Here is a 24277-nt window from a genome sequence, read left to right as displayed (position 1 = left end):
TTTTACAATTTTATATATTTGGGGATCATTTTCTACATACATACATTTCCACAAAATATCTTTATATTTACATATCTCAAATAGGTCAACAATAATAAAGAAATTGTAAGCAAATCATGCTAAAACTAAAACTGTATTAATTTTTTTAAACGAGTACATATGTATGTATGCATCTATATGCATCTCTGCTCGCTTTGATAATAAGTTTATAAATATTTGAGGTGAGATAAAGACCGGATTGAAAAAGGTATGGTGAAACTATCAAGTCGAATATTGTATACATACAAACATGAATATAAAAACTTTAACAAAATTCCTATTTAAACAAAAAATTAAAAAGTTTATTTCGAAAAAATAATTAAAAAAATAAAAAAATTACAAATAAATAAAGTTTTCAAGCAAGTAACAGATAGATTTTATTTTTCACTAATGATTTCCAAAAAATAAATTTGCACATGTAGAGAAATATTAAGTTGCATTGAGTAAACAAATGTATAATATTTCCTAATGTAGAAGTGAACAAAATGAACAATATGAACAATATATTAAAATGTTTTTTTTTTTTTTTTTTTTTTTTTTTTTTAAATAACCAATTTTAGCTATTTTTCATCCACTTTTTTCTGAACAAATAATGTCATTTTTTTAATAAGAGAAGCATTCTTTTGTTATAAGCTTGAAGGAGTTTGATATTTTTCTTCGCTTCTTTGAGTTTCACTTTTGTTTTACAAAATTCATAGAATATTAATGAAGGGTTAGTCGTATATGCTTTTTTAATAAATAATTTAATTGATATTTTTTCTTTGATTGCTATATTAATATTTTTACACCCAATTATGATACCCCAAATAGTTTGAATAGCATCTATTTTAATATTTATTTTGAGTTTTTTAAAAAGAATAATAAAATCTTCTAAACTTATTTCTTTTTTTTCATCATTACATTTAAACACATCTAGAACCATTAATTTTACATATGCTTCTATGGAATAATCTTGCTCTCTTAATTCATTCGATATTTTATATTTGCTTAAAAATGTGTTTGATTTTATCAAATTTTCATTTTCTTCATTTATTTTATTATCATCATTTTGTGTATCTATATCAATATTATAGTTTGGTTTGTTTTCAGTCAAAATATTGTTAGAATTTTTTTTTTTTGATATTTCTTCGGGTTCTAAAATCTTATTAGAAGAATGGTTAATATTATCATTGTATATTTTTTCGAAAAATTTTATTTCCATTTTTTGCCACATGTTAAATAATATTCCCATGAACCTATTATCAATATCAAGTAGTGGGTAACTCATAATGGTTGTATCATTATTTTTTTTTTGAGATGTGTTATCATTTTGTGAATTTAAATTATTTTGACTAAAATAAGAATCATCATAATTCATTTCTTTAGGAATATTGGTGATACTTATTTGTGGAGTATCATTATCAGTGGTGTTAATATTTTGTGAAATAATTTTATTTAAAAAGGAAATAAATTTATCATGAAAATAATCGTAATTTATTCCTATGTTTAACCTAAACATAATACATAAATGTTTATGAATTATGTCTATATTTATATAAAAACTTTTTTTAAAAAAGAAATTTTTATTTAATTTTTCTTTTATAATATCTTCTTTTATACATTCTATAAAATCTGTACTATTAATTATTATAGTGTTAAGTTTTATATTTTCTAAAATTTTTTTTTTTACTAAAATATGGCAACTAGTATTATTTTTATCATATAAATTTTCTTTTCTATATGAAAATTCTTTTTCATATTCTTTCTTTTCTAAAATAATTGATTCATCAATATAATTAGCTATTAATGCTGGAATAATATGTGAATTATAATTATATTGGATAATTTGATTTGTTATTTTATTTAATTGAGTTAGTACATTTTCTGTATTTTTTCTGACAATTTTATTCATATAATGTTTTTCTTTTCTAAAGGTTGTATCATATTCATTCCAATAATAATTGTCTTTGTTTTTATTTTGTGATGATTCATATTTTCTCACTTCTATTTTCGATACATCTCTATTTTTACTATTATTTTGGCACGTATTAAATATATTACTTTCTATATGTCTAGTGTAGGATTGGCTATACAATAAGCTTCCCCAATAGCTTTGTTCTATACTATCTTCATCTTTATCAAATTTTCCACTTAGCATATTCTCATCTTTATCAAATTTGCCACTTAGCATATTCTCATCTTTATCAATTTTGCCACTTAGCATATTCTCATCTTTATCAAATTTGCCACTTAGCATATTCTCATCTTTATCAAATTTGCCACTTAGCATATTCTCATCTTCATCTATATAACTCGAATTTGTTATATCTCTTTTTTTTTTTGCATCTTTCACATTTTTGTAATTTTGTTGATTTATTTCGCTTACAGTAGTAACGGTACTATGATATAAAGGAGGTTGAATTTCAAATAAGGTATTTATATTATGAAACTTAAAAAAAGACAATAAAATAAATCTAATTATTTTTTTAATATTATAAATTTCATAAACAATTTTGAAAATTTTATTTTTTTTTTCAGATTTTATTATATGTTCAACCTTTACTATATAATGTTTTATCAAATAAAATAAATCAACATATGGTTCTAAAAAATATGTATTAACATTATCTGACTTATAAAAATTAATTATATCATCAAGGGATTTCATAAAATAAAAAATGCTTCTTTCTAATTTATCATCTTCATTTTTCTTTACATAGGAATTGATTTCATTTATTCCTTTACATAAATGACATAAAATTATGAACAAATCACTACAAAAACATAATTCAAAAAAAGTTATCAAATTTTTTTCCCATTCAAAATAATTTTCTTCATCGTCTTTTATATTTTCTGTATTATTTTTATTACATTCCTCATTTAAGAGTTCATGCAAAATAGATTTATGTATTCCTTTTACAAAGTTCATTTCTTCACTTTTTTTATTTGTTTGATTTTCCATTTTATTAAATGCTGTATCTTTTGCTTTATCATTATCAGCGTCTATATTTTTAAATACATCTAATTTGGAATTGTCCATAAATTTATTTTTGTCTTTTATAGTTTGCTGAATCAGTGTTATATTTGAATTAATAAATAAAATATCTCCAAATATGGTATTTAGATGTGCAATTATTTTAAAACAATCTATTTGTGTATTCATATAATTATCATTGTTATTATTACTACTATTTATATTCGATAAATCATTTCTTATTATTTTAACATTTTTTATAATTTCATTTGTCTTTTTAAAAATTTTATCTAAAATAGTGTCGTTTTCATTTGTGTCTAATTTTATAAATAATTTTTTTATCATGTTTAACCATTCTATTTCTTCAAAGTTATTTTCAAAGTTATTTTCAAATTTATTTTCAAATTTATTTTCAAAATTGTTAACTTTGTTTTTTTTCTCATCATCTTTGCAAATTTCAGATGAAGATAATGATCTGCATAATTGTTCGAGGTATTGAAACACTTCCCTTTTTTTTTCTGGATTCAATTTATTTATAATATTATAAATTTTTGTTATTTCTTCATCTTCATTATATTTATTTTTTATGTCTAATTTTTCTTTATCATTTTTATATTCTTTAAAAAAGTATTCTAAAAATATATATTCCTTTATCAGCTGTTTGTGTGCATTTTGTAATTTTTCAAGATCTAGTTCATCAATTTCTTCACATATTTTCCCATAATTTGTATAATCTAATTTTGCTTGAATTTCAACTTCTTTATTATTTAAAATTTCTATTTTTTTTTTTCCGAATAAATTCATTAAATTCTCTCTTGGAGATGATTTGTTTATTGTTATATTTTTAAAAAAATTATATAGTTTATTTTTTTTACTCTCTTTATTATTTATTATAGATTCGTCTGGGTCCTCACTATCGTCATCTTTATCGTCATCTTTATCGTCATCTTTATCGTCATCTTTATCGAATATATTCCCTTCATCTTTGCTTTGCATGATCTCGTTTTCTTTTTTTACATGATCAAATTTTGTTAATTCACAGTCTTTGTTTATTTTTTCTTTCTTAAAAAATTCATCTTCTTTTGCATCAAAATATGCTACTTTATTTTTTAATTCATCGTTATCCTTTCGTAATAAATTTATTTCATTTTTATATTTATTATTTTCTTCATCAATTTTATTAGATTCGGCTCGTATCTTTTCTATTTCATGTCTGTATGCATCTAATTCTTTCTTTATTTTATCAGATTCGTCTTCATGAGCTTTTGCTTCATTTTGGTATTTTTTTACTTCTAAATTTATAGATTCTAAATCGGTTCTATAAATATCTACTTCTTTCATTAAATTATTTATTCTTTGCTTATCAACATCAGCCATGTTAATATATTTTTTTATCTCTTCTCTCAATGCATATTCATTTGTTTTAATTTCACATATTTCTATGTCCTTCGAATTCATGATATTTTTAATTTCACTTATTTCTATTTTCAAATTATTGTTTTCAATATCCTTAGATTCTATCTCTTTAATTTTTGCATTATAAATGAATATTTTTTCTTCTAAAATTTTTTGTTCACTAACTAATTCATCAATTAATATATTTTTATTATTAATATCTTCATTTTTTTGCATTATATTTGTTTTGCTGTTTTCCAATTCTATTTCTAACTCTGTTCTGCTATTATTAAATTTGGTTATTTCGTCTTTTAATAATTTTATTTTTAATATATTGTTAATATTTTCAGCTTTCAAACCATTTTTTTCTTCTAATAATATTTCGTATTCTTTTTTGGTCTCATTTTTTTCCTTATATATTTTTTCCATATCTTTTTTTATCTTTTCATTTTCTTCCATAAGTTTGGAAATTTTATTTTCCCATTCCTCATCTTGTTTGTGCAGCTCTTCCCCTTTATGGGTTAGTTCCCCATTTTGCTCTTTTATTGTCTTATTTTCGCTTTTTAGCGTTTCATTATCACTTCTAAGCTTCTCTATATCACTTCTTAACGAATCATTGTCACATCTAAGAGTCTCTATATCACTTCTTAACGAATCGTTGTCACATCTAAGAGTCTCTATATCACTTCTTAACGAATCGTTGTCACATCTAAGAGTCTCTATATCACTTCTTAACGAATCGTTGTCACTTCTAAACGTCTCTATGTCACATCTAAGTTCGGTGTTTTGTTCTTTTAACGAATCATTGTCACATCTAAGAGTATCTATATCACTTCTTAACGAATCGTTATCACATCTAAGTTCGGTGTTTTGTTCTTTTAACGAATCGTTGTCACATCTAAGAGTCTCTATATCACTTCTTAACGAATCGTTATCACATCTAAGTTCGGCGTTTTGTTCTTTTAACGAATCGTTGTCACATCTAAGAGTCTCATTATCATTTCTTAATGAATCATTGTCACTTCTCAGTTCAGTGTTTTGTTCTTTTAACGAATCATTGTCACTTTTTAGAGTCTCATTATCAGTTCTTAACGAATCGTTGTCACTTCTAAACGTCTCTATGTCACTTCTCAGTTCGGTGTTTTGTTCTTTTAACGAGCCGTTGTCACTTTTTAGAGTCTCATTATCACTTCTTAACAAATCGTTGTCACTTCTCAGTTCGGTGTTTTGTTCTTTTAACGAATCATTGTCACTTTTTAGAGTCTCATTATCACTTCTTAACAAATCGTTGTCACTTCTCAGTTCGGTGTTTTGTTCTTTTAACGAATCATTGTCACATCTAAGAGTCTCTATATCACTTATAAGCGTCTCAATGTCACTTCTAAGCGTCTCGTTGTCACTTCTAAGAGTCTCGTTATCACATCTAAGCGTTTCGTTATCACTTTTAAGTTCGGTGTTTTGCTCTTTTAACGAGCCGTTTTCGAATTCATATTTCGATTTTTCTTTCTTAATAGCATCTATCAGATTTGCTAAATTGTAATAATTTGTTTTCAAAGAATCATTTTCTTTTGTTAACTGGTCATTGTTAATTTTAATCATATTTATTTCATCGATTATGTTCGAAGGAATATTTTTTTTCCCATCTTCTTTAACATCTTGAAGTAGTTTGGAATCTTCTATTCTTTCATTTTCTTCATCGATCTTGAGATTAGTACAGATAGGAATTGAAGTAAATGCGTCTTCTTCTGCTTCTACTATGTTTATTCCTATTGAACCCTCCTTTGCTATTTTAGATTCTATTATTTTCGCAGAAGGTATTACATCTATGATCTCCTCTTCAACACTGATATTTGTATTCTTAGAAATTGTCTTCTTTTCCATAAATTCATGTAGAAGACTTTTTATTGTGCTTATATATTTTTTATTATCAAATTCACTACAAACTGACGAATCATCATTAGAATTATATTTAAGTTCTTTATCGTGATAATTTTCGTTTTTATTTTTTGTTTTTTTATCCCCATATTTTAAATCACACTCCTTATCATACGTTTCATCTATTTTAATAAAATTTTTATTATGCTGTTCAGTTTTCTGTCTTGTTAATTTATTATTTATTTTTATATTTTCATCATCCGAATATGCATGTTTTTTTTCATAGTCTTTATTTATGTATAATGATGAATTATATTCCATCGATTTAGTTCTCTTATAATATTTTATGTTTTGATCGAATATATTTTTATTAATATTTAACATTTCGGTATTTTTATTAGAAACATAAAAATGTTTATATTCTAATTTGTCTCTATCCAATGAAATACTTTGTTCGTACCTATTGTTATCAGTTTTATCATTATTATTGTCATACTCTTTTTCATTTTTTTCTTCTTCTACCTCAACATATATTTCTTCGTCCTTTTCTGCTTCTACCCCAACATCTATTTCTTCTGGCTTTTCTTCCTCCTTTTCTACTTCTACTTCAACATCTATTTCTTCTTCCTTTTCTGACTCTACCTTAACATCTATTTCTTCTTTCCTTTCTGGTTCTATCTCAGCACTTATTTCTTCTGGTTTTTCTTCCTCCTTTTCTGCTTCTATTTCAACATATATTTCTTCTTCCTTTTCTGACTCTACCTTAACATCTATTTCTTCTTTCCTTTCTGGTTCTACTTCAACGTACATTTCATCTTCCTTTTCTGCTTCTATTTCAACATATATTTCTTCTTCCTTTTCTGAATCCACCTCAACATCTATTTCTTCCTCCTTTTCTGGTTCTACTTCAACATACATTTCATCTTCCTTTTCTGTTTCTATTTCAACATACATTTCATCTTCCTTTTTTTCTTCTATATCAACATTTATTTCTTCTTCCTTTTCTGGTTCTACCTCAATATTTATTTCTTCTGCATTTTCTTCCCCCTTTTCTGCTTCTACCTCAATATCTATTTCTTCTGCATTTTCTTCTCCCTTTTCTGCTTCTATCTCAGCATTTATTACTTCTACATCTTCTTCCCCCTTTTCTGGTTCTACCTCAGCATTTATTACTTCTGCATTTTCTTCTCCTTTTTCTGCTTCTTCACGCTGAGCAATTTTCTTGGGGGAAGGCGCGCCTCTCTTTCCCATAAATTTTTTAATACTTTGCAATATATTCGCTTTGAATATAGTTTTTTTTTTTTTTTTGCGGTCATCGTTTAACGAATTGTTTTCCAATTTTCCATCTTTTTCGTCTTCAATAAGAAAACTCGAGTCTACCATAGTACTATAGTTGTCATTTATTTTATATCCCATTTCTGGTTTTACTTCTTTTTTAGAATCATTTTTGTATTTTGTTTGTTCAGAGTTATCCTTATTTCCGTCTTTGTCAACTATCTCATTTTTTTCAAATTCAGTATCGTCATTTTGAGCATATTCAACATAATTTACTAAGTTAACTGATTCTGAAATTTCCATACTATCTTCAATTTTATAATTATTATTTTCATTTTCAAAACTTGTATCACTTTTTTCGTTTATTGTATCTTCATGTTCATTTGAAAAATACATAATTTTAATTTCGTCTTCATTATTATTTGTTAATATTTTATTATCATGCATTTTTGTTTGACTTTGTTCAAGACTATTATGACTGCTTAAGGATGACGAAGAATAAAACAGTTCAGCACTAGGATTGTTATCGACATTACGATAGTGCACTATAATATCGTCTCGATACTGCACCGTTTCAGAATCACCATGAAAATTTTTGTCTGCATTTGAAAGAATATTACTACTATAAAAACGAGGTGTTACTAAATATTCATTTTTATCGGCATCACTATCTTCATATTTTTCATTTTTATCGGCATCACTATCTTCATATTTTTCATTTTTATCGGCATCACTACCTTCATATTTCTCATTTTTATCGGCATTATAATTATTTATTCCAATGCAATTATCATCTTCTTGCTCTGATTCATTATTAGATGCATCATCACATTGAATGGGATTTATTTCCTGGTTCTTTTGACCAAATTCACCCATTTCAAGTAATGACAAGTCCATTGCATTATTATCCTGATTAACAAAATTACTATTATTGTCACTATGATAAATTATTTTTTTATCTTCATTTTCTATTTCGATATTTTCTTGTGATTCTTTTAAATCGCCTGTATTCTCAATATTTATTGCAGAACTATGATCAGAATTTTGCATGTTTAATGAATTACTTGTTAAAAAATTATTTTCATCACTATAATGAGTATCATCATTGTTATTTTCTTTTTTAGAAATATTATTTTTTTTTCCATTTGAATCTTGTATACACATATTCAAATTAAGTGAAGAATTATTACTATAGCTATGTTCAGAATTTGCAAAATAAAATTTTTCAACATTTTTTTTTTCATCATTTATATTGTCTATAAAATAATTATCAGATTTTGATAAATCATATTTATTTATTTTTTTTTTTATTTTAGTCAAAAAATTCGATTCACAACCTGAATCATTGTTCAAGTCTTTGTTAACTGGTTCGAAATTATCAGAATTTTGTTTACATCTGATTATATTTTTATCACAAATGGATTCATATTCGTCTTTTATTTTACCTTCCCAACTAATATTACTATTCATATCATAACCTACTTCAAGATATGAACTACTATGTTCTTCAGATACACTAACAATATTATTATCTTCATATATTTCTTGGCTTATATTTAATTTATTATTTGAAACTGTAGTTGAATAATAACAAGTTTTATCATTTTCATAAACTTTAGAAATACCATTTTTTTTTAATTCTCTTTTTCTTTTTCCCTTTTTTTCTTTTTTTTTACATCCTTTTAGATTAATATTTAAAGAAGAGGAACATAAATCTTCTTCATCTAATTTTGTTATATCTTCATTACTATCTATTAAATTTATATTTTTCGGAATTTTGGGTAATCGTTTTAAGCTGAATGAATCAGATATACTAGAAATCGACCCATCAGTTAAATCATTAAAATTACTGGACGAACTTTCATAATTTTTATTATCCTCATCTAAACTTTGGTTCTTATCCACAGGACTGATATTTTTCGACATCTTCATCTCATCAAGCTCATTATGTTGAGAAATTTCATATTCAATTTTGTTTACATCTAAATGATCCCGTACATCAGGGTTTACAATACAGTCTCCTTCGTACATCACTTCGCCCACCTCTTCCACCTCTTCTTCTATTTCTTCGTTCATCACTTCCACCTCTTCTTCCATTTCTTCGCCCACCTCTTCTTCTATTTCTTCTCCCTTTTCTTCTCCCTTATGTTCATTATTATTGGAGCCATAGCCATTAACAGATAAATACTCACCATTTTCACATAAAATATTATTGGTATCTCCTAATTCATTTAGTAAGACACACGTTTTATATGTAATGTATCCATCTCTAGATTCATTGCTTTGTTGATTCGTATACATGTCATTATATTCTGAACAATTATTATTTATTTTATTTTGATTCACATGAATAGATTTACAATTAGTACTTAAATAGTTATCATCATTTATTTCTTCTTTTAAAAATGTTACATGATCACTATTTTTAATATCTTCATTTTCCAGTAAATTATCTTTATTATATTTTTCAGAATATTTTATATTATCTATTATATCGTTTTTATGATACATAGAATAAATACAATCTTTTTCAGTATCTATATTACAACGAGGGTTTGTATATGTATTTCCATTCTCCTTATTGTCTAAATTATTTATATTATAATAACTATTATCATGTATATTATCAAAATTATTAATAGATAAATTGTTGGTGTTTTCTTCATTACAAAAATTCTCCGAATTATTCGAATTCGATTTTGTTTTATCGATATTTAGATTACAACATTTGTTTTTTTGTTGTTGATCATGGTTAGCAATTTTTGTATTTTTTTTTTTATTTAAAATTTCTTTTATATTTTTTCCTTTAAATAAAAGTTTAATATTTTTTGTTTTTTTAAAGATATTTGCATTTTGAGATTTTTTCATAATTACTGATTTTTTATTTTTGTAAAAATCATATCCTTGTAATTTCACTTTTTCATTAATTGAATGAGTAATAAAATCGCTAGCTTTTTCATCACCATTTACATTTGTATCAATAAAATTTAATGTTATATTCTCTACATTTTTTTTTGTATTTTTATTTATACTAGCAACTTTTGAGTTCATTGGTAAAGACATTTTTTTTATCATATTTTTTTTTTTTTTTTTAAATTTTTTAACATTATAAATATTATTTTCATCATCTTTATTAATTAAACAAGCCTTAGTAGTATTCCTGTTCTTATTTTTTAGTTCATGTTTTTCTATTACATTTTTTAGAGACCCAAGATTAGAACAGTTTCTTTGATAATCACTATTATTAAGGTTTTCGATATTTGTTTTTTTTTCTTTTTTTGAAAAAGCGTTGGGTTCATTATGATCTGTGTTTGTATCACAACCAACAATTTCATTTATATGGGCATTTTCAATATAACTTTCTTTTTTTATTTTTGTTTTTTTTTTATTCAGCACACTTTTTATGGATATATTTCTTAATGATGAAGACATCTTGTTCTCAGTCAAACTAGCGAATTAACAAAGAATAAATAAATCGAAATTATTTACATTTATCTGGAATTTACTATCCAAAAGCTTAAATAAATAAATATTTATATATACGTCAGTTTAACAAAACATTATAATATACATACAAATGTGTGTGTGTATATATACAAGAATAATAATTGCCGCTATTTTAAGTACAATTTACACAAATTATACTGAAAAAACAAAAGTAGCAACAAAAGGTTAATAATAAATAAGTATATAAATGGAAAAATAAACAAATAATAAATGATTAAATGGATAAACAAAAAGAGAGAAAAAAAAAAAATTAAGTTGCTTGTTACACTATTAAAAAGTTTCTTGTTCTCTCAATTTTTTTTTTTTTTTTTTCTTCTATTAAATTTGGGTATTTTATTATTATAACATGTTTCGGTAATTATTTGTTCGAAAAAAAATAAAGAATATGAAAAAATTGTAAAATAAATATTTTTTAAAAATTAGCACACACCTAAAAAGAGAAATATACGATTATATATTTATTACTCGCGTGAACAAATTTTGTAAATTAAAAAAAGAGCGAACAAAAGAGCGAACAAAAGAACGGGCAAAAGAACGGGCAAAAGAACGAATAAAGGTTGTAACATTTCTTTAGTCTCTTATTTTATTTCATTTGCCCATTAATTTTATAATTCTAAAACATTTTTTGAATAACCCTCATTTTGGTCTTATTATTATTCTTTTGCTATACCATGTTCCCAACCTCGAAAAAATATGTACGTGTGTATACAATATGTATATGTATATATATATATATAATATATATAATATTTATATAACATTTTCCCTTTTAGCAGTGTATGCACGTTTGCGCAACAATTTGAGTAGAAATAGGGAAGCAGAGACACGATGATAAATATCTATTCATTAATTAGAATGTTTCATGAAAATGTAAATTTTTAAAATTAAAAAAAAGAACAAACGAAAAGATTAACTTAGGGAATATTTTTATTTTTTGCTAATCAAATTATTTTATTATAATAACAAATCTGGGAAACATTATCAGGAAATAACGAAATCATAAGAATAGTGAGTATGAACTTAATGAAAATATGAGACTAAGAAAATACTAAGTTGGCCGAAAATAGAAAATAAAACATTCTATATACAATTATTATACCAAAGAAATATAAACAATTAAAGTATATATAGTTATTTGAGTGACTTAGAAATAATTTTAAAGAACAAAGGTATTAAATCTTTTAATATACTATATTTGGTTTTATGCATTTTTTTTTATTTCTTTTCAAGTTTGAATGGAAATACACGATATAAGTTATACCTATTTATGTGTTTTATTTTTATGCATAGTTATATTGCCTGTACAAATAATAATTTTGTTCATAAATTTTGAAAAACAGTATAATGGGAGTCTAAAAATGTGAAAAAGGAGAAAAATTGCATATGCATACTTTTTTATATTATTGTTTATAATTTTTTTTTTTTAATAAATAAAATTCTTAAAATTGTAAAAGTAAATAAATTTTGTAATTATTTTTATATGTACATAAGAGAAAAGCCAACATTGTCTATCACACTATTATGAAAAAATGCATATATTAATATAATAATGAAAATAAATATATGATATATATAATTGTGTACATCTTTTTATTTAACTGTTTAATCCATATAGCATTTTTGTTAAATAAAATATTATCCACATTTGCATTTTCAATAATTAAAATATTATTATTTTTTTTATACGTACAAAAATGCAATAAAAAATTTATAGTTATTCCTATTTTCTAATTATGATCTTGTAATTTTAGATATATATAAATTGCACGATATTATTTTTTGTCTTGCAAAAGATTGTCTTGTAAAATATAGTATAAAATGTTACAGATATAATGTATGACCTTGTATATATGTTAAGGGTAAACAGACATCAGGATATATGTGCATTTATTTTTTCTCTTTTTTCTTATTCCAATAAATAAATACTTCAAATTATTAATAAAATAAAGAATCTATTCATATAAAAAAAATATAGACATGTATAATTTATATAGGATATATTATATACATCGATTGAGCTTCAAATATATTTTAAGAAAATCTTTCCCCACTTTTCTAAAATAATTTTTGTGTGTATATTAAGGACTCTCTAATACATACTCAAATGTGTACGTGCAAATATTTGTATGTAGGAATACACACTATATAGTATTAAAAGACTATTGTTTCTTTCATTAATAAAATTAGTATATTTTAGGTCCGCTATTTTTTCTTAAAATCGATATTATTTTAGTTTTAATTTAAATTTAAATTATATTTTTTTTAATATAATTATATTATTATTTTTTCTCTCGTACTTTTTTTCATCTTTCTTGTCATTGGGCTTTTATTTTATACATACTAAAAACAAGGCTTAATATGTATTATGTGTACACATATATATTAAAAGAAAATCATAAAATAAGTTAGTAATAAAATATCATAATAAATTGGGGATTATCTACAATACATAAATTTGTATCTTCATTCCGTTTAAGAAACATCTATTATTAAGTCTCCTACATATTTATATATATATATATTACATGCAATCAATTATATTTATATTTATATTCATATAAATTTATTTTCTTATTTATTATTCTAGATATATTTATATAGTAATAAAAATAAAGTCTATTCCCTATACATATATATATATCAGTTTAATTGTTTTACAATCCCATATAGTCTCTTTTTGTGAATATGTAAGTTAAAAATAAATATTTATTTATATATAAAGAATCTGAAAAAAAATACACTAACATTAAAAATGTACACAAATATCCATATATATTTATTTGTATCCTTTTCTTTTCATTTGGCTAGTAAAGACAACTGAAAAAAAAAAAATCAGTTGCCCTTTTGAGAATTAAAAAAAGAAAATCTTAAACACAAAACTGTATAACCCTTTTAATTATCCTAAAATGATTTCTGTTAAACATCCTAAAATTAGCATCTTAGGTGCTAGCGACATCGGATGCACTTTGGCCCATATGATATGCGAAAAAAATTTGGGGGATGTAGTTTTACACGATTTTAGAAAAGGTAAACAAATATATATTAGCATAATTATAGTCAATAAAATTCACCCTTTTTTTTAATCTTTTTCATGATTATAAATATTTTTTTAATAAATAAACTGATAATGCAAAAATCACCATTACCAATTTCACATGAACATATTCCATATTTTAATTTGGCTATATATATATATTTTTTTTTAAATTATCTGAACAATTAGCTACAATCATAATATTCATAATGTTTTAAAGTATAATACAAATGACATTTAGCTAAGTGTGTGCATGTATATATCCTGATTTCTTTACATTTTCAGATTTATCAAAAGGACGAGCCCTAGATATTTTACACACAAGACCTATAAACAGATCAAAAATAAATATATTAGGAACAAGTGATATTACAGATATTAAAGATTCATTAGTTGTAGTAGTGACAATAGAAGTATCTGAACGAGAGTTCGCAGAATTTGACGAAGAAGATATAGAAAAACAAGTATATACTTCAAATGTAAAATTATTAAAAGATGTTTCAAAAGCAATTAAAAAACATTGCCCTCATGCATTTGTAGTAGTTACTACTAACCCAGTTGATTGCATGGCTAAAGTTTTACAAGATTATGCAAACATACCCTCTCATAAAATATGTGGTATGGCTGGGGTATTACACAGTGCGCGTCTAAGACATAATTTGGCAGAAAAATTAAGAGTAAGAAATAGTGCATATAAAAATAAATAATCGTATAAATATATTATTTTTCATTGTTTACAAATGAATAACTGTTTTAATTTTAAATTAGGTAAACCCTGGTGATGTTCAAGGATTTGTAATTGGAGCACATGGAGATAAAATGGTTCCATTACCACGATATTGTTGTGTTAATGGAATTCCATTATGTGATTTTACAAAAAAAGGTGCAATTACCGAAAAAGAAATAAGTAAAATTGTTGAGAAGACAAAAAACACAAGTCTAGAATTATTAGATTTAATACCTGAAGGATCAGTATGTTTTGCTCCTTCTTTAGCTATTGTTGAAATTATTGAAGCCTATTTAAAAGATTTAAAAAGAGTTCTTGTATGTTCAATTCACCTTAACGGCCAATATGGCCACAAGGGCGTTTTCGCAGGTGTCCCTGTTGTCATTGGAGGAAAGGGAATTGAAAAAATTATAGAACTCGATTTAAATACGCAAGAAAAGGAACTTTTTGATGATTCATTAAAACATATTAGCTATTTATTCGACAATTATAAGCATGAATCCGTTGTAGAAGAAGAACCAAAGCCAAATTAATACTCTCAAATATGAAATAAATAAATATATATATGTACGTGTATATGTATGATTATGTGTGTGATTATAATTTTTTAATTTTAAAAGATTAAACATATTACGGTATTTAGCCTTACATAGAATACTGACGATAAAATAAGCATGAATGTCATAAGGTATACATATATATTATATCCATTGATATATTAAAATATTTTTATACTTGTATTTCGAAAAAAATAAATATATGCAAATATATAGTTTTTTAACATTAACCGTTCATGCAAATAGTAATGTCATGTTGTCTTGTATTTTCAAATGTGTCAAAGACAAAATAAAATAAATGTGCAAATAAAGTCAAATAAATACGGCAAAATAAGTAAAATTATATTGTTCGTTTATAATATAAATATTATGAAAATAGCTGATTTGGGAAACTTGAATACTATTAATATTCATAAATACCCATTGTGGAGGCAAACATTTTTTTCTAGCTATAATTCACAAAAAAAAAAAAAAAAAATAATAATAAATTATGACCTGTCATTATTTTTTTTCGCAATTATAAATAAATAGCGGTATAATTTTTTATTCATTAGAATATTTGCCTGAACAAAAAAGCTATTTTGATTTAAAAAAAAACATCAGGATGTTAAAGTATATTCCTGATATATATATATAGTTTAAGTATCAAAATAAAGATAAGGAAAAAGACATATTTTTTTTATTTTAAACGAAATAGATCTAAAATTAAATTGAATAATATGGAATCATGTTATATACAAATTTCTCTCTTTGGGTATCATTTTTATCACTATATTGTAAAACCAAGGGTGAAGAATATTAGCATGCATTTTATAAATAATTTTTACCATATAATAATAATTTTTCTATCCTACATATGATATGGTGGCGCATATATTTGATAATTTCTCTTAATTTAGAAAATATGTTTTTTATATTTATAAAGTACCTTTAAGTATAGCCAGAGAGATATGAAAAAAAATATTAAGGTGGAAAATAATGATTATGATAAATTTATATCGCTTTATATATATTTATATACGCCCATAAATTATCAGTAGCCTAGTATTGAAATAAAATTAATTAAAATATTATTTGCATGGTAAAAACATGTAATATCAATAAATTGGTAAACTATATTTGGTTTTCTCCTTATTGTTAAGAAAAAAGAGTATGTATAAACTTATTCATAAAGGCATAATGAATAATAAAAAATATATATAATAATAGTAATAATAATAATAATAATAATAAAATATAAAGCTTATACATTATATTAAAAATTATTTTAAGTTTTTATTAAATTTATTATTAATTTGCTTGCATCTATTATGGCGTATATATATTCATTTTTTTTACATGCCTTATAACAACGGGCTATTATACATAAATATATGTATGTATGCGCTATTAATACCAATGAGAAAAAATATATGAAAAATAATTTAGCATAAATGAAACATCATTAGATATAGAAGAATTAGAAAATATTTTTATTTTCATTTTTTCAACTATAAATACATATATTTTATAATATATGTTTTTTTTTCTTTGACCTTATTCATTTATCCATTCATTTATTCATTCATTTTTTGTTGGTTTTTTTTCTCCATAAAAATATATTTTTTTTATATGTATAATTTATTAGCCAAAATTTACATTTGTAAATTGCTATTCAATAAGAAGAATTTATTTTCTATGCATAAAATGTAATTTTATTCAAATATTTTGAGAAATTATACATTTATATGGACATATAATATTTGTATATATATTAAGCAATGTTGAAATGAGTATATCATTGTAGATCCTATATAGTTGTCGCTATATTTAATTATATGCGCATTTTTAGCTTATTTGTATACAAATATAAGCACAAACTATTCGCTCATTAATATATTTTTATTTATATATTTTTATTTCACCAAAGCGTGCGAGCACACGACGACATATCTCTATGGAGTAGTTTGATCTCGAATTAATTTTATTTTATGTCATTAAATCTTCAAAATATTTTACATCTTAACAATAGTGTGAAACCAAATTGAAGTACCATAATATATACTGAAGAACATATTTGATATATAATATACGTGAGATCAGATAGTGTATTTATTTCTAACCCCTAAAGCAAAATGAATTATTCAGCGTTTAAAGGATATGCATCTAACTGGTTAAGTAGAAAAAGTATTTTGATGAAAAAAGGAAATGGATCTAAAATCGCATTAATAGCAAGTAGTGGAATTGGAATGTACATTTTATCAAATGAAGAAAATAGAAAAGAATTAAGATCACGTTATCATAATATAAAAAAATGTATAGATAATATGCTATATCAATATAATAATAAGAATAAAATATTTTTTGAAAATTTAGTTCTTTGTGATAATAATAATAATAATTCAAATAAAGGTTTTCGAAATCCATTATGGAGATCAGAAGAAAAAAGGCCAATTGATAAAATGGAAAATGCAATTATATTTAGTGGATCATCGAATCCATTATTAAGTAAAAAAATAACAGATCATTTAAGTACTACATTAGGTAAAGTTAATTTAAAACGATTTGCAGATGGAGAAGTATCAATGCAATTTCTAGATAGTATACGAGGAAAAGATGTATATATTATACAACCTACATGCCCACCAGTGAATGAAAATCTTATTGAATTATTATTAATGATTTCTACATGTCGAAGAGCATCAGCTAAAAAAATAACAGCTGTTATACCTTATTATGGTTATGCACGTCAAGATAGAAAATTAAGTTCAAGGGTTCCTATATCTGCTGCCGATGTTGCAAGAATGATAGAAGCTATGGGTGTTGATCGAGTTGTAGCTATTGATTTACATTCAGGTCAAATTCAAGGGTTTTTTGGTCCAAGAGTTCCAGTTGATAATTTAGAAGCACAATTAATAGGTTTAGATTATTTTACAAAAAAAAATTTATATAAACCTGTTATTGTTTCTCCAGATGCAGGTGGAGTATATAGAGCAAGAAAATTCCAAGATGGTTTAAATTATCGAGGAATGAGTGATTGTGGAATTGCTATGCTTATCAAACAACGTAGTAAGCCAAATGAAATTGAAAAAATGGATTTGGTAGGAAATGTATATGATTCAGATGTGATTATTGTTGATGATATGATTGACACATCTGGTACATTATGTGAGGCAGCAAAACAATTAAAAAAACATGGAGCTAGAAGAGTATTTGCATTTGCTACACATGGTCTATTTTCAGGACCAGCTATTGATCGAATCGAAAATTCCCCATTAGAAGAAGTGGTTGTTACAGATACTGTTAAGTCTAATAAAAATATTGATAACTGTAAAAAAATTACTAAATTAAGTGTTTCAGTTTTAGTTGCAGATGCTATTAGAAGAATACAACAGAAAGAATCGCTTAACGATTTGTTTAGTATGAAAGGATAAACACACCTACCACAATATGCATATATATCCATATGCATATACATATACCCTTTTTAAGCTTCTATATTTACTTGACTTCTGTTTCCTTTCTTGTTTAATACATATTGGAAAATAGAAATAGACGTCCTATTTTTATCATAGAAATGGAAATCATACCATCAAAAATACAATGAAAACATGCGCATAATGTGTAAATAATTTGTAAACAAACTTTGATATTATATATGTATATTGTGCTTATCTATTGTATGTTTGTCTACTTTGGCATATATTTTAAACATACCTTTCTTTGAAGATAATATATTTTTAAAAAGAAGTTTGTAAGTTTATTTGGTCACACATGTTTCCCTTTCTTTAGCAATTGATAATTTTTTTTTTATCCTTTTTTACATTTTTTTCTCTTTCTGTTTTTCTTTTTTTTTTTAATTTTTTTTTACAAAATATGGAATACGTTCAACTTAAAAAAAAAAAAAAAAAAAAAAATTTTAAAAAAAGTGCGAGTCAACAAATTTATTCTTTTATTCCATTTTTTGGAAAATCATTTATGTATACACAAAGGGATGAATTAATCGTTTGAAGTTTCACAGACTAAGGCACAGGGACATAATATATCATCCCCTCGTTGCTTTAGAAGATTTTCCTCTTTTAATGTAAACTAGTTAGTTTATTTATTGTAATGTATAATGTCATATATATAAAAATGAAATATCATAGATTTGTATATGACAAGTCATATTCGAACGATAGATGAAAATTTTATATATTGCCAAAATGTTTTGGCTACCTAGTATTCATAAGTAATTTAAAAAAAAATAGCCAATAAATAATTTGTACTCTCTAATGGTGATTTTGAGTTGCCAAAAATAGAGAAATAAATAAGAAATGAATAAATAAATATATTGCTGTTTTTTTTTTAGCCTATAATTTGATGATTTTGTTTGCAATGTAATGTAACGGATTTCCAGGAAAGTATCCATATAATACGTTTCTCTGTAATTGCCATCTATTTTATTTATTCACTTATTTATTTTTTTGTGAATTTTTTGTCAAATCGAATTGCATTAAAGAAATGAGCTTATGTTCATAAATTTTATTGCTGTGGCATTTATTTATATTACTTTTATTATTAATTGTTCATATTTTTTTTTTTTTTTTTTTTTTTGTAATACCGATAAGCTAGCCATTTCTACATTTTAAATCACACTAAAAGTGAAGAATATTATTTTCATAAAATCAAGAAAATTGATGAATATATCTTCAATATGTATTACATACATATTTCGTAAATCCTAATAATCAATATAAAAATCTAACACATAGTAAAATAACTAAACAAAAGTAAAAGATTATCCTTAAGAAGGTGACGAAAAAATATTATTTTATAAAAAGTTGCGAGACTTTGTTTTTTGATAAATAATTGTAACAATTTAAGTTTAATATTTCCAAAAGGAGTATGTTATCAATGCACATTTTTATTTGAAAAAATAAGTAAAAGTTTTTATATCCTATTTTATTCAGTTTTATTTTATTTTTTTTCAAAAATGAGTTCCAATTCTCCGAAATATTTCGTCCAAAGCTTAAAAGGACGAACTGTAATTGTAAGACTAAATAACGGATCAGATTATAAAGGAATATTAGCATGTTTAGATGAACGTATGAATGTTACATTAGAACAAACTGAAGAATATTTTGATGGCGAACTAATCGAAAAATATAACGACGCTTTTATTAGAGGAAATAATGTTTTTTATATAAGAGCAATTGATGATGAATAATTTAGCTGTTCATTTTTTTTTTTTTTTTTAATACATTCATATACAATTTGCTTATGTACATGGTTTTATTTTTTGGTATTTTGTACATAAAATTTTTGCATGGTAAATGTATGTGTGAATGTATATTTTTTTAATTGACTTAAAATTAAACATTTAATGTATAAAAAAAATAAAGACATCGAAAGAGATGATGATAAGGGTGGGATGCACTTTTTATGTGCGAAGCTAATTAATCCTATCTATTTTGAAAAGTATCGAAAACGAAAATGCACACGCATATATATGTATGTATATATGTGCTTGTGGCTAGTATAGGAATAGGGTTCCAAGGAACCTTTTTTTTTTGTTATTATTTTATTATTATTGTTATTTGCTGTTTTATCGTTAAATGTCAAACTCGTATAAAATAGGGAGCAAAATATATGTAATATGCGTACATCAATTTATTTCACACAAAATGAGATAAAGGGGAAAAAGGGAATCATAAAAAATAAATTCAAATAAAATGTGAATTATTATATGTATAAACATGCAAAAGCCAAGATCAAGGTACAAATGTTTATTATTCTATTTTTATCTAATATTTAATTTATATACTTCCCCTTATTTATACATTAGTATTCTTATTAGTCTTATATTTTAATTAAAAAGGTTCTTAAATAAGAGCCTTCATTCTGCTTGTTTCAGCAACAGCTTCGTCAAATTTCTTTTTCTCATCTGCATTTAATTGTAATTCGATTACTTGTTCTACACCATTACCACCAATAACAAGAGGAGTACCAGCGAAAATATCTTTGTGTCCATATTGGCCTTCTAATAAAGTCGAGCATATTAAAACTTTTCTTAAATCTCTAATATATGATTCAGCCATTTCAATAATAGCAGCAGCGGGTGCAACATATGGAGATGCATGTAAATTAACAATTTCTAAAGCGGTATTAACAGTTCTATCAAATATAGCATCAAGTTCTTGATCAGTTATTTTTTTATTGTTAATAAATTCTTGAAGTGGAATACCACCAACAGTTATATATCTTTTTAATAAAACCATTTTATTTCCATGAGCACCAACAATATGAGCATTTACATCTCTTGGGCATACATTTAATTTTTGAGAAATGTAATATTTAAGTCTAGATGTATCTAAAACACCACCTAATCCAACAATCTTGTTTTTTGGAACACCGGAATGTTGATGTAATAATTGAACCATAACATCAACTGGGTTTGTTACTACAATAATAAATGCATTTGGACAGTTATTTTTAATATGACCACCAATCTCAATCATAATTTTATTATTTAGTGGTAATAAATCATCTCTATTCCATTCTTTGTCACTTTTTCCTGGAGCTTTTGTAAAACCAGCTGTAACAATTACAACATCTGCATCTTTAAGATCATCATAAGTGTTTGATCCTGATACTTTACAATTTGAATATGCCATTACATTTGTGTGAGAAGTATCTAAAGCTTTTCCATGGGGCATATTTTTTACAATATCAAACAAAACAACATCTCCTAAATTTTTCTGAACAATTAAGGTGGCCATAACACCTCCAATCATACCAGATCCGACAAGTACTATTTTTGCTTTTGGTGCCATTTTTTAAAAAGAAGCGGGGGGGGATATATAGTTTAAAAAAAAAAGTAAAATATGAGTGGGGAAATTCTATAAAAAAAAGTTGAAAAAAAAATGTGTATGGTATGCATATATTAAGGGAAAAATAATTATATACCCATAGAAATAGTATTAATTATAAAAATGAGAATAAAAAATTATGTAAAAAAATAAATTAATACGCAGCATAAACATGCTCATAAACATGGCCATAGATATGCCCATAAATAAAAAAATGAATAAAAAAAAAATAAAAAATGAATAAAAAATGAATATTCCTATATATTTTAAAATATAGAAATATATAAGAAAAAGAAATATTACTTTAAAAAGAGAAAAACCTAAAGTTTTATGGTGAATTTTTTATAAACGTGATGTTATAATATAAAGTTGTGATAATTTATGGAAAATAATTAAAATGTAAAGAAAAAATATATTCTTAAAAATTAATTTTTTATTTGGCGAAGCTTTTACAAAATATATTTTTATTTTTATTTTTATAAAATTTTATGTATATATATATATACACAGTAAATTAAAGGGGATTTTTTTATAAAAATATTTTCTCGTAGTGAGATGGAAATGAACAAAAATATATAATTTTTATTGCTATATATATAATAGAATAGCTAGGTTAATAAAATATGAATTCTACATTTATGCATGCGTGCGAGGGGTATATATTTATGTAATAACCGAATATTATATGACGTGGTTTTATTTATGTACGTTTTATGTTTTTCTCTTAATATATATACATACGACTAAACAAATTGCAAATGCTATATATAAATACTTTAAAAATATTTCGTATCAATTGCAAGCAAGATAATTCATAAAATTTTTATTATATTGTAAATGCATATAGTTTATATAATAAATAGCATGTAAACACTTTTTTCTCCTATATTGCACAAATCGGAATGTATTAATTTTTCCCTAAGTGTATAATATATTATATATATATATAATATGGCATGTATTAATTATTTTCTCATTTTTTCTCATTTTTTCACATTTTTTCACATTTTTTCACATTTTTTCGCATTTTTAAATATATTATGACATTTTTGAGTTACTAAAAAAAAACATAATATGTGGAAAGTTATTATTATATTTATAGATGCTTATTTTAATAAGAAGCTTATAATAATATATATGCAACAAGTGGAAAGTTCACAATATTTCTCTTTTTTAATAGCTATTCCATATTATATACACTATCGAATAGCAAATTTATTATAAATACGCCTATATTATTTTGTGTGCATATATACAATATACTTATATTGTATGATGTGATTCTCTTTAAAATTAATGTGTATTTTATTTTATATTATTTTTGCCAAGGGAATGTAGCAATTTTGAAAAAATGCATTTAAATAATAACATATAATTAAAATACTAAAATTAATTAGTGAAAATATGGTCAAATTTAAAATTACAAAATAAATGAGATAAGATTTTTCTGAAAAGGGTATCTTTGGTTTAGCCGCGGTACTGTGTCAATGCCACTCTACATACAGTATTCACATGTGTATACACAGGCATATATATATATGTATATATGATTAATATATTTAAGCTATAAAACAATAAAAGGTCTTTCCTTTCTTATATATATTTATCTTTTATTTGGTGTATGGAAAAAGGATATAAAAGATAAAACATTTGAACTGGTTAATATTTATATTTTTGTAATGCAAATTTATCAATGCATATATATTGTTCGTTTCGTTTATTTTGGTTGTTTTTTTAAGCATTTACAAATTTTTATATTTTAGAATGACATTAAACATGTAATATAGTTAAATATAGTTCAGTGATTACAATTTAAAAAGTATATTTGTAGAAAAATAAGAATTATAATTTAAGTATTCTGTTAATATTAATACATTCATTATGTGTATACCAGGTTATAGGATAATCTATAAAAAAATACATGAACAGTCATAAAAATTTAGATATTTCTGCACAAAAAAAAAACTTTCTAGCTAGCTGGTTTGTATAGCTATAATATATTTTTTTTTTATTTATTTTCCTGTTTGCGGTATTAACAAAAATAGTAATCGTAATAGTAATAGCAATCGTAGTAATAATAACAAT

The 24277-nt window shown here is 23.9% G+C and overlaps 5 protein-coding genes across 5 annotated transcripts; 3 read left to right on the top strand and 2 right to left on the bottom strand.

Annotated features, from left to right (window-relative positions):
* Positions 1-634: 634 nt before the first annotated feature.
* Positions 635-10969, bottom strand: PY17X_1345200 (conserved Plasmodium protein, unknown function; the record flags this gene model as incomplete). Its single annotated transcript, XM_719502.3, has 1 exon — positions 635-10969. The coding sequence occupies one exon, from the start codon at positions 10967-10969 to the stop codon at positions 635-637; it is 10335 nt and encodes a 3444-aa protein (XP_724595.3).
* A 2981-nt stretch (positions 10970-13950) lies between these two features.
* PY17X_1345100 (lactate dehydrogenase, putative) lies at positions 13951-15338 on the top strand (the record flags this gene model as incomplete). Its single annotated transcript, XM_022957213.1, has 3 exons — positions 13951-14071; positions 14364-14755; positions 14847-15338. 3 exons carry the CDS (start codon positions 13951-13953, stop codon positions 15336-15338), a joined length of 1005 nt encoding a protein of 334 aa, XP_022813668.1.
* A 2138-nt stretch (positions 15339-17476) lies between these two features.
* Positions 17477-18775, top strand: PY17X_1345000 (phosphoribosylpyrophosphate synthetase, putative; the record flags this gene model as incomplete). The annotated part of the gene is made up of 1 exon (XM_722658.2): positions 17477-18775. One exon carries the CDS (start codon positions 17477-17479, stop codon positions 18773-18775), a length of 1299 nt encoding a protein of 432 aa, XP_727751.2.
* Positions 18776-20316: 1541 nt separating this feature from the next.
* Positions 20317-20550, top strand: PY17X_1344900 (U6 snRNA-associated Sm-like protein LSm6, putative; the record flags this gene model as incomplete). Its single annotated transcript, XM_722657.1, has 1 exon — positions 20317-20550. The coding sequence occupies one exon, from the start codon at positions 20317-20319 to the stop codon at positions 20548-20550; it is 234 nt and encodes a 77-aa protein (XP_727750.1).
* A 655-nt stretch (positions 20551-21205) lies between these two features.
* PY17X_1344800 (L-lactate dehydrogenase) lies at positions 21206-22156 on the bottom strand (the record flags this gene model as incomplete). Its single annotated transcript, XM_719008.1, has 1 exon — positions 21206-22156. One exon carries the CDS (start codon positions 22154-22156, stop codon positions 21206-21208), a length of 951 nt encoding a protein of 316 aa, XP_724101.1.
* Between the last annotated feature and the right edge of the window lie 2121 nt (positions 22157-24277).

This window comes from Plasmodium yoelii (assembly GCF_900002385.2).
Source record: "Plasmodium yoelii strain 17X genome assembly, chromosome: 13".
NCBI classification, from domain to species: Eukaryota; Apicomplexa; class Aconoidasida; order Haemosporida; family Plasmodiidae; genus Plasmodium; species Plasmodium yoelii.
Note: the sequence above shows the minus strand (reverse complement) of the source record. Positions and strands in the feature narration are given on the sequence as shown.